This window comes from Macaca mulatta, chromosome 3 (assembly GCF_049350105.2).
Source record: "Macaca mulatta isolate MMU2019108-1 chromosome 3, T2T-MMU8v2.0, whole genome shotgun sequence".
NCBI lineage: Eukaryota > Metazoa > Chordata > Mammalia > Primates > Cercopithecidae > Macaca > Macaca mulatta.
In genome coordinates, this window is record NC_133408.1 from 167,780,001 (window position 1) to 167,792,171 (window position 12,171).

The window sequence follows — 12,171 nt, forward strand, 5'->3', positions numbered from 1 at the left end:
TGGGAGGAGTCAGGAACATGTGTTGATTTTTATGACATGGGTAGCACTAAGGTCCCTTTGAGGCTCCTTGATTATTCTCAGTCTGAGTAGATTTCTCTCTTTATAAAGTAGGTAAGAGTTTAGCAAAAAAAGAAGAGAGTGTGCTGCAACCTCCTCGTTAGTTCAAACATGAAAGGCATGCCTGTGTGTGTGCCGTTGTTATTCCTATAAGCATTTTTTCCAGATAACTACATCCAAAGGACAGTGATGAGCAGCAGTCTATTTCTGAAAAATATAGTTTGCTCTGATCTTGAGGAAAAAGGCCTTCTCTTCCGAGATGTTAGGTTGCCTCATGATTTGCAACAATCAATTTGATAATTATTGTTGACTTACTGGTTCAGCTCATGAATAATGTCCCAGATTTAGACTAGTATGGCACAAGGATTTTAATCAAGTAGTGCTTTCTTTCTCATGGAGCATTTATCTTGCTTGACTGTTCTGGACTTCAGCCAGCTGCCAGACAAGCATTTTTCATGCTGTATATGTGTAGGAGAATGTGTTGCTTAAGTGTTCAGTGGGGAAGTTTCCAACCCACTAAAGCTCATGGTTACCTTGCCTTTTACCACTGTACTGTTAGAGACACTGAGAATGGATCGCTGTCTTTTTCTCTAGGAATCTATTTGATGGGAAGCATGAATCTTAGTTACTATAAATATTGTTTTCATCCCAGCCTACCTCACTGCTTCTGAATGAGAGGAGCCCCTTTGGCTGCTCTGAAATACTTGATGGCTTGTTATGTTTTCATTATCTAATGTGCATTAATTTAAATAAAATAGCTCTGTTGCTAGAAGAGTCAGAAAGGAAGAACTTGGCTGGGTGCAGACTGCTTGTGTCACAGAAGTCAGGAAAGTTTGCAGAACTTGGTGTCCTCAGAGGGAGTTTTCAGTTCTGCTGGCTGGGCTGAAAACCTAAAACTCTAAAATCCAGTGACTGTTTCCCCAGCATATGCGATGTGATATTTTGATGCTTGCTTACTCTATTATCTGTTTAATTAGCTTGAGAGACTGAAAGAATTTGAAGGCCCTTCGCTTCTCTGTGGCTGAGAGTTCTGAGAGTCGAAATGTCCATGATTTGGCTCTCTGGAGGATAGAACGCACAGACTTTGTGTTGATGCACGAAAAAAAGTTTTTAAGCTGCTATTCCGTTTTATGTGTTTTTGTTATTTCTATAATGATTCATGCTGACATGAAGTGGTATTTGTCTGAATTGACCACACCCTGCTGTTCGAGATTTCCCTGGGTAGGAACAGTAGGCCCCAGGTATCATCTCATCCCCAAAATGAACATAGAGCAGGAGTTGCTATACTAGTGCCTGGAGAAGGCTGGCCTCTTCTCAAGGTTAAGAAACTGTGAGCTCTGAATCTTACATAACCTATTTAAAGATAAACTACTTTTGGCTTCCTGGCACAGGGTTATAGGGACTATGTGACATAGCCTAGGCGTCACTTTTTTTTTTTGGGGGGGGGATGAATATTAAAGGTTAAATAATAGAAGGTTAGTACTGGTCTTCTTACCTCTTTTTTCTTTTTTTTTTTTTTTTTTTTTTCCGAGACGGAGTTTCGCTCTTGTTGCCCAGACTGGAGTGCACATGGCGCGATTTTGGCTCACTGCAACCTCCACTTCCCAGGTTCAAGCAATTCTCCTGATTCAGCCTCCCAAGTAGCTGGGATTACAGGCATGTGCCACCATGCCTGGCTAATTTTTTTCTATTTTTAGTAGAGATGGGCTTTTGCCACGTTGGCCAAGATGGTTTCAAACCCCTGACCTCAGGTGATCCACCTGCCTTGGCCTCCCAAAGTGCTGGGATTACAGGCGTGAGCCACTGCGCCTGGCCCCTCAATTTTATGTTAAAGGAAGATGAGCTCTTCTTGCCCCAGAGAACTCTGGTGTGAACGTCTCATTTTCGAAGCACCCTTTTAACTGAGTATTTAAGTCAATGAGAATGTTCTGGAAACTGTCGATTAACTATATTTCTTCTACTGAGGCCTCATGAGTATCATGTCTATGTCTTGGTTTCAGAAATGTCTATAAATAGGGTTATTTGCTTAGCTTCCCACCAAACTTTTTGTCCTAGACTAGAAAGAAAGAAATGTTGGGTTTCATTACTTTCCAGTTACTCTTTTCCTCTTTTCTCCATCAGGATACCCAAAAAGCAAAGCAGTTCCTGCCTTTTCTTCAGCGGGCAGGTCGTTCTGAAGCTGTGGTGGAATACGTCTTCAGTGGTTCTCGTCTCAAACTCTATTTGCCAAAGGAAACTTGCCTTATCACCTTCTTGCTTGCAGGTAAGTCTTATGTGTTACATGTTACTCTGAGCTCAGAAGTCATCCCTGGAGGCCACATACCCTCCTTTCCCACTGTGTTCTGGGTAGGCCCTAGAGCCCACCAGTATGCTTTTCCTCTCTGGTTGGGATATGCAAACACAGTTTCTAGATCGGATCCTCCTGTCACTGCAGACCCAGCACTGCACCCTCTTTCTGCTCCTCGTTTCTACCAAGCGCAGGATGTAGGAGTAGAGCAACTTGAAAACACGCAGCCCTTATAGAGCTAAAGCGAAGGAAATTCCAGACTTAGGAAAATACCAACGACGGAATTCTCAGAGTTAGCATTCATTACCCACTTGAAACAGACCACCCATGCCATGTTAGTTGTGGGGAGGCCTCAGTGGAGCCGAGACACTCTTCCCGGGTACCTCCCCAGGCAGTGCCGTTTGTCTCCGTTTCATTCTTTTCAAATGCCATTAAGATCCCAGTCCTTTACGAAACCCCAGCCATGATGTTGCTTTCACACACTCTTCCCACATCAATAGTATTTCTTGTTGTGCTGAGGTTGACGTGCTAAGGCAAGTGATGCTCCTTTCTTTGCTGACTTAATGTGCGTCTTACCCTATCTTTTCTGGTAGCTTAATATTTCACAAGCCAGAAGGCTATGTATAAACTGTGCTCTTTGAGCAATTTACATTTATGCATTCAAGGAACAAACTGCTTCATTTCTTTGCTGCTGGCAAATAATCATTATTTATTTCCAGTTGGTACTTCACAGAGACTGCAGTCTTTGAGGGAAAGCTGTCATTTTACTTCCACCACCACCCCAACTCCGCCCAGCCACCCCTGCACACACAAACATTCACTTGCAAAAGATATGTCCTGCCATGGTCCCCAGATGCACATGGTCCCCACCTTTCCTTTTTTGTTACTGTCCTGTTGTCTCAGCACTTCTTACGTTGAATTATTGAATAGTATTTGTTATGGGAAAAGAGAAACAGGAGTCATGCTTGCTGTCTCCTGCCAGATCACCTTGGCCTCCTTTTCTTAGAAGGCACAGGTAGTTTCTTGTCTGGATAAGGGTCTCCCTCAGGCCCCCACTAAATGGATCAAGTTATGTGAGATAAATCACTCCCTGAACACATGACTATGGAGCTCACTGCTGCTGCTTGGCTGTCACTTCTCATTGTGGCTCTTGTGCATACTCTTATAAACTTGATCATTGCACCATTCTGCAGGCCTTCTGAAGGGACTCATTGAAGTGTGACACCAAGCTCAGGGCAGCTGTGCAAAAGAAGGGATGCAAAAAAACTCATACCTTATTGGAGGACTGTGCTTTTATTTTGCTAATGTGAGTTATGGTAAACTGAAGGGCTGTGTGGCAGTGTGTGAGGGAGTCCTTTTATGAAGTCATTTGTGCCTTTTTACTAAGGTTTCTATTCCCATGACGTTTCTTGGTAGTGAACTTTTGCTGGAGAGTTGGAGGCACAGTCATATCCGGGTTTATTGCACTTCTTTTTATTGCGCTTCAGATATTGCATTTTTAATAGATATTAAGTAAATATCTATTAAAAATAAATAAATAGATTGCGGCAACCCTATGTTAAGCAAGTATGTCAGTGCCATTTCTCCAGCAGCATGTGTCTGTCACATTTGGTAATTTTCACAACATCTCAAACTTTATCGTTATTATATCAAACTTTATTATTATTATATCTGTTATGGTGATCTGTGACCAGTGATCTTTGATGGTACTATTTCAACTGTTTTGGGTCATCATGAACCACAGTCATATAAGATGGTAAACTTAATTGATAAATGTTGTATGTGTTCTGACTGCTCCACCCATTGAATGATAAGAAAACCAGACAAAGTTGGGTGCAGTGGTGCATGCTTGTACTCTCAACTACTCAGTAGGCTGAGCCCAGGAGTTACAGATCAGCCTGGGCAGCATAATGAGAACCTATCTCAAAATAGAAAAGAAAATAGAAATGGAAAAGAAATCGAAACAGTCTTATTGCTGATACGGAAACATTTTAGTGTTCTGGATAGAAGATCAAACCAGTCACAATATTTCCTTAAGCCAAAGTCTAATCCAGAGAAAGCCCTCTGGATTTGACTCTCCTCAATTCTGTGAACACTGAGAGGTAAAGAAGCTGCAGAAGAAAAGTGTGAAGCTGTTAGAGGTTAGTTCATGAGGTTTAAGGAAAGAAGCCATCTTCATAACATAAAAGTACAAGGTGAAGCAGCAAGTGCTGATGTAGAAACTGCAACAAGTTATCCAGGAGATCCAGCTAAGATCTCTGGTGAAGGTGGCTACACCAAACACCAGATTTTCAATGTAGATGAAACAGCCTTCTACTGGAAGAAGGTGCCATCCAGGATTTTGATAGCTAGAGAGAAGTCAATGCCTGCCTTCCGAGTTTCAAAAGACAAGTGGACTCTGTTGTTAAGACCTTATGCAGCTGGTGACTTTTAAGTTAAAGCCATTGCTCATCGACCATTCCAAAAAGCCTAAGGCCCCTAAGAATGATGCTGAATCTACTCTGCCTGTGCTCTGTAAAAGGAACAACAAAGCAGCCTGTATGACAGCACATCTGGTGACAGCCTGGTTTATGGAATATTTTAAGCCCATTGTTGAGACCTACTGCTCAGAAAAAAAAAAAAGATTTTTTTTCAAAATATTACTGCTCATTCACAGTGCTGCAGCTAGCTGGTCACCCAAGAGCTCTGAAAGAGTTGTACACAAAGATTGTACATGCCTGCTAACACAGCATTCATTCTGCAGCCTATGTATCAAGGAGTAATTTTGATTTTCAAACCTTGCTATTTAAGAAATATGTTTTGTAAGCCTAAAGCTGCCATAATTAGTGATTTTTCTGATGGATCTGGGAAGCAAATTGAAAACTTTCTGGAATGGATTCACCACTTTAAATGCCATTGAGAACATTCGTGATTCATGGGAGGAGGTTGAAACAGCAACCAACATAAACAGAAATTTGAAGGAAGTTATTCTAAGCCTCATGGTTGACTTCAAAGAGTTCAAGACTTCAGTGGAGGAAGTAGCTGCAGATATGATAGAAATAGCAAAAGAACTAGAATTAGTAGTAGAGACTGGGGATAAAACTGAGTTACTGAAATCTCATGAAAAGAATTTGAACAGATGAGGAGCTGCTTCTTATAAATGAGCAAAGAAAGTTATTTCATGAAATGGAATCTGGTCCTGGCAAAGATGCTGTGAATATTGTAGAAATGACAACAAAGGATTCAGAATATTACGTAAACTTCATGAAGCAGCATCAGGGTTTGAGAGAATGGACTTTAATTTTGAAAGAAGTTCTAAAGTGAATGAAATGCTATCCAACAGCATTCCATGCTACAGAGAAATATTTTGTGAAAGGAAGAGCCATTTGATGCAGCAAACCTCATTGTTTTTTTGCCACAGCCACCACCTCCATCAGCAAGCACCACCCTGATCAGTCAGCAGCCATGAACATGGAAGCAAGACCCTCCAACAGCAAAAAGATTATGATTCACTGAAGGCTCAGATGATCATTAGCATTTTTTAACAATAAAGTGCTTTTATTAAACTACAGTATAGGGTGCACACTTTTATATGCCCTGGAAAACTAAAAATTTTTGTGACTTGCTCTATAGCAATATTCACTTATTGCAGTGGTCTGGAACTGAACCCGCAGTATCTCTGAGGTATGCCTGTGTATTTTCAACTCATCCTCTGCTCTGCAGCTGAGAAAAAAAAGCATCGTTTTGGCAATGTAGAGCTTTATCCCAGAGGTAAAAAAGAGAAACCATATTATTCTTCCTGGGAAACTTGGCCACAAATGTACAAGGGAAAGAGAACATTGAAGTTCTGTCTTTTAAACTCTAAACTACCTGAATGGAGCCCGCTCAGAGCACAGACCATTTGGCTGGAGTTTTCCTGCAGAATTCTTCTAGTTTTACGTTGCTTAGACACAAGCAGTCTGATCACTCGACTCTGTATCAGCCAGTTTCTGTGTGTATTTGGCATTATTTTAAGCTTAGCAATTCAAAAGGCATTGCCTGAGTTAACTTACATTGTGAAAGATAGATTACACAGAAGCAAATACGTGATAAAAATATAAGCCTTTTACATTTTTCTCCTGCCATAGTGTATGCTGTTATATTATGCATCTTTTGGTTTCTTCAGAAACCTGGCAAGAATACAGGACAGGGAAAAGTCTTGAGAAAGCAGATCTCAGTTTGTATCATGGCTCTACTGTGTATAAGCAGGTGACTTTAGCGAGGTTATTTACCTCTTCAAGCCTCAGTTTACACATCAGTTATAACTTCCTGCCTCATGATTGTTGGAGTTTAATGAGTTGAATCTAAAACAAGCCCATTATAAAGCAGATCATCAACAGATATGCTCCTTCCCCTTGCAAAGAGTTAGTGTTTTTATAACTAGAGTTTACCTTGCCCCTCAATTTGGAGTGGCATGGTTGTGCAGCATGTGTGCACATAGCTATGGCTCTATCATAGAAATTGTGACCTATCCGTTACTGGAAATAAGTCAAGAAAAGGAGCTGTGCCAGTCTACTTCTGACTAAGCTTGCTGGAAGGAAGGCTTTTCCCTCTGAGACTTTGGAGCAAGGAACTCTGCATTGTCCTAAAACCCCATCCCAAAGAATACACAGGTAATTCACAGTCCTAGGTCTCAGGAAACACCCAAGGGAATACAGACATGTAAACAAAATGTAAAGTTGGGTACTAGATGAGAGAATAGAATTATGGACAAGGTCTAGAAGTAGCACTGAGAAGGGAATGATTATTTCTTTAGGTGGACATCAGAGAACACCTCCCTAGGTGCTGGTATCTTGAGCTGTGTTTTGAAGTACATATAAGAGTTTACTGTGTTGGGGAGGGGGAGTAGAAGGAGATGCACATTCTAGCTAGAGATAGCAGCGTGTACAGAGTTGTAGAGGTATGAACATCTGCGTAGATCTGGGCAACCATGTAACCGTTGTTACTGGTGAAGTATAAAGAGTGAGGAGGGTAGAGCGTGGAGTCAGGCTGACAACTCAGACACGAGCTAGTCCTTCTATTTTAGATTACGCAGTGGACCTTCAGAGTCACTGGAGAGGCTATTAAGCAAGGGGGAAGCATGCTCAGACTTGGGTTAAGAAAGTTCATTTTTGTGGATATATTGGAATAAATAAGGGGCAAGAGTCTGGGAGAGCAATTAAGAGGCAGAGTTGTAGAGGTCTGAAATCTGGGGAGAAAATTGGAGAGATTTGGAAAAGTAGGAGGTAGACTTGATGAGATTCTGGGAATGCCTGGCTTCTTTTTGGTCAGGAGTAGGGGGTGGTGTTGAGTGGAGGGGAGAAAGTGAAAGTGTCCTAGGTTTGAGCAATCAGATAGATTGAGATGTCCACAATTAAGGGCAACATAAGAGTAAGAATAGGTTTTAGGAACAGGTTGTTGGTTTGGTTTTGGAATATCCATGAGAATGTTTAGACTCAGGTCAGGCAGACATCAGCATAGAGGCAGTAATTAAAACTGTTACAGTGCCTAGAGGACAGGTTTACAAAGTGTAAGCACCCTGGAAGACACCAACCTGCGTGGAGTGGGCTAAGTGTTCATATATGGACTGAGCAGTGAGACAGTCGAGACAGCATTCTTCTGGAAGCCAAGGGAGTAAAGAATTCCCAGACATCAGCAGTGTCAGAGTTTACATAAAACATCAAGTATATAAAAACTGGAAAGTGCTTTTATGCTGTTTATCTACTAGTAAGTCACAGGTAACCTCTCTCAGTACAATTTCATCAGAGTTGAGTCAATTAAAGGTAGATTACAGGTGACTGGGAAGTAAAAGTGGGAAGTTAGAAACAGACTTATTAAGTACAGATTGCACTTCCCTAATATCTAACAGAGAATGGAATAGTAGTGCAGAAAGTAAAAGCCAAAGGGTGAAGGTAACATTCCAAGCATGGTCAGCATCTTGAGTGCTTTTAGAACTGTAATTCTTATTCAAGAATCAAGAAGGTATGGATAGCTGGAAAGGCTATTCAGTACACCTATTGTTTTCATAATATCAATTTTAGAATGTAAAACTCAACAAAATATTGGCAAATGAAGTTATAAAAAAGATGGAGTGAGAGATTATCCTGGGGAACATAAGATTTGAAATGTTGAGAAGCACTGGTCTGAATTCTGAAGAGAGGGAATCAGGAAAGGTTGCATAGGGATAATGAATGGAGCAGTGATCTAGAAGAAACAGAAGGGATGAGATGCATGGAGAATGTGGGTTGAGGGAGTAGGCTTGGAGAGAGAAAGATCCCTTGGTCTTTTAAAGCTACCTACAAAGCTGAAAGTGAGTATAGGCATGCTATTCATGTTGTAGGATTATTCACCTGGGCAGCGATTGTCCTGCTAGAGCTTTGCAAATATCTGCCGTATGCACTCTTCATTATGTAAGCGTGGCATTCTGCTGGAAATGTCTTTGCAGTAAGGAGGGAGTTTGGGTTGTGATTCTCAAGGGGAATGCCAAGATAATTGTTGGGTGCAGTCCCTTATGTGCTGCTCTCATTAATCCCAGCCTTTTGGAGAGCCCTCTGTACTTCAAGGTGGGGTGGACACTTTCCATTTTTATGTGGCCTTTTTTCAGGCAGACGGCCCCACAGCTTGATAGGGAGTGGCATTTGGCCCAAGCCAGCTGGCCGTTCTGTCACGGTTCCTGCACCCCTGTATGTAGAATGATCGCTTGGTCAGATGGGATAGCAGGTGGGGCTAGAGAAGTCAGCTGTAGCCAACAGGTCAGTGCCTCCTGAACGCTCTTGCCCTCTAGTCCTTTAAGCACCTGCCTTAGGCTTGGTCGGTGAGCAGGTGACCTTACAGCATCAGAACTGAGACTGTTCAAGGTCTCTCTGCCTGCTGCTGTGGCCGCCTCCTTAGCGTGCTGATTTCAGTCTCGGAGGCAGTCACAGTCAGTTCTTGTCCATAGTTAGCAAGGAAGCCAGGATCCCTGGGCAGCCTGCATTTGTTAAAAAGCATCCTTTTTCCTCATCTGGCCTTTAGTGAGCCCCACACGTTTCCTTCCATGAGAGCAAAAGTGGTTCACGCAGTTTTTATTTTCACTAGTCGTGTGTGTCCCATTTTACTTTAGTATTTTGCCTAGAGGGAGATTGAGTCACATATTTGGAAACTATTTGGCTCTCAATTCATGCTTTTATTTTTTGCTTTCTTTTTCTTTTTTTCCTTTTTTTGGAGACAGGGTCTTACTCTGTTGCCCAGGCTACAGTGCAGTGGCCCCATCATAGCTCACTGTAATCCTGAACTCCTGGGCTCAAGTAATCCTCCCTCAGATCCTGAGTATCTGAGACAACAGGTGCATGCCACCACACCTGGCTAATATTGTTTGTTTTTTGTAGAGACAGGGTCTCAACTATGTTGCCCAGGCTGGTCTCAGGCTCCTGGCCTCAAGCAGTCCTCTTGCCTTAGTTTCCCAAAGTGCTAGGATTGTAAGCATGAACCATGACACATGACCTCACGTTTTTACTTAAAAGCCCCAGTGGGTGTGGAGTGTTTGTCTTATTACTATGACCTTTATATTGAGTGTCCTTATTGTAATTCCCTTATTAGATCTTAAGTATCAGGGTCATGCTGCAGGCACAGTTTAGGAAGTAGCCCTGTTGGATAAGCGTAGCAGGTATCAAGGCATGGTGCCTGCAAACCAAATACTTTTCTCCTGAATTGGAAGAGAATAATAATTTGAGATTTCAGTGCAAAGTGATCTAAGGAGCCTTATATCAGATATTTGGAGTCTTCTGCCAACTCACTGAGTGAGTCCACCATGCCATGTTTGCATTTCCTTAGTGTTAAAGGTGGTACCGCCATAAGTTTGAGGAATTACAGGGTGAGGCAGGCAGGAAATGGATGCCAGTCACCTTGCATGGAACTCATAGTACAAACCATCTAGAAGGCAGCAGCCACTTGACAGGGAGTTCCCATGTGGTTCACAGCAGGTGACTTACAATTAACCAGTTACCTATTCGTATGAGATAAGACAAGAAAATGAGACTTCCGTTTTCCTGCCTTTTAGCATTTTTCTTTCCCTCCCCCTTCCTCTCCCTCTCCCAACCCTTCTCCCTTCTCCTGTCCCTCTCCCTCTGCCTCCGCCTCTCCTTCTCCCTTTCTGGAGCTGGATTATGACAAGGGAGGCACTGAGAAAGGTTCTAAGTGTCTAGGATTTGATAAATGGTAGTGGGCTTGTACATGGTGAACTAAAGCTTTGCCTGTGTGTCCTTTCACCCTGAATGCCTTTGAATGAAGTTCCTCATTTCCTTATTTTCCTTCTTTTCCTTTAAGATCTCTTCTCCAGCCAATCCTCACTGGAATATCAACTGCCTGTTTCAATAGACCAAAAACTTCTAATGAGAGGAGGGAAGGGAAGGTGAACAGGAATAGCCTCCTCACCTCCTGGTCCCAGGAATTGTGGGTCCCCATTGATTACCAGTGCCTAACTAAATTACACAATTAAAACCAATGTATGTTTAAGTGAGAAATCCCATTCTGCTATCACAGAGGTGCTAATGAATCAGGCTGTTATTGTGGTTGTGTTTGCTAGGCTTCTATCCTTAATTAAGCAATTACAGGGTCTGCTGATACTTATGAATTCCTTTCAGATGCTTTAATTGAATTGCAACTTAATGGATATTTGTAAAGTGGGGTATTCTTTCTCTTGGGACTTCCCAGTTTGATTCTGTCTTCACTGCCTACTTTCTGTCGGGTCCCATTACTAGAAATGGGCAGCTTAACATGAGACTTTCCTGGAGCTGCTCTAGTTCTTTACTTTTAAAGATATCATTATAGGAATTATAAGAATTATGTTCATGTCCGGGGATCCTGGAGAGTCACTTACAGGAAAGAATTAACACAATGAACAGATTTGGGGAGTGTTTTTTAATAAGTCCAAGATTTTTACAAGCACAGATTAAGAAAGGTAGTCTTCAGTAGTTAAATTTTGGATGATACATAAATTAGTAGGATAACTTCTCCCTCAAATATCTTTGAGTCTAGTTGTGTAGATGGCCATACAAAAAAATGTAAACAAGGAAATACAAAAGAGCAGTTATCAAAAGCACAGGCCACATAGTATAAGAATACAGAGCAAATAACAATTGTTGAATGGAAAAGTTTTCCTCCGGGCGATGGCATTTGAATTTCCAAGAAGGTCTGCTGCATTTTCTTTGGGCAGGTTGGGTTTGATTTATCTGGGCAGAAGAAGTTGACCTATATCAGATCTCAGGAAGAACTGCCTAAAAGAAATGGACATATTCATCAATCATTTTTCTCTCCACTTTTGTATTGGTGTGTAAATCTCCCTGTTAGCTCTCCTGCTATTGAGTGTTCACTGCTCCACCTTCAGCTCCCCATCTCTGCAGGCACACCGTCACCCACTGGTCATGTGAATGAAACCTCCAATTACACCCTGATTATTTTCATCTTTACATCATGAATCATCCCCAGAATGAGCCTCTTCATGCTTGTGGGTCATTCAGTTACATGGTTATTTAATAATTTTTTTTTAATATTCAGTGGGCACAATGCTAGGAATACAGAAATGCATGATATAGTTCCAGCCTTTAAGCAAAGTAATTGTGTCTGCTGGAGTAAAAAATGTATTGACATGAAGAAAAAAAAATGTTTTAAAAGCATAAGGGTAAGCAACACATGCCTTAAATACTGTACAAATGAAAACAGCTCAGATTTTATAAAACAATAAGAGTAAATGTGTAACTGCTGTCAAAAAGGCTGGTTCAGAACTCAGAAATACAGAATGCAGATAGGAGTGGAGCCAGGTACTGACCCAGCCCAAGTCATTGCATTCCTGG

The 12,171-nt window shown here is 41.7% G+C and overlaps 1 protein-coding gene across 5 annotated transcripts in view; it reads left to right on the forward strand.

Annotated features, from left to right (window-relative positions):
* Positions 1 to 12,171, forward strand: part of SND1 (staphylococcal nuclease and tudor domain containing 1) — a 439,060-nt gene that overhangs the window by 275,614 nt on the left and 151,275 nt on the right. For all 5 annotated transcript variants that reach the window (XR_013415510.1, XM_077997257.1, XM_077997256.1 and 2 more), the window contains exon 15: positions 2,179 to 2,320. Coding sequence is in view for 4 of the 5 variants with exons in the window: in XM_077997257.1 (XP_077853383.1) it covers positions 2,179 to 2,320 (142 nt within the window). In the remaining variant the exon portion in view is untranslated. The remainder of the gene's footprint in view (positions 1 to 2,178; positions 2,321 to 12,171) is intronic.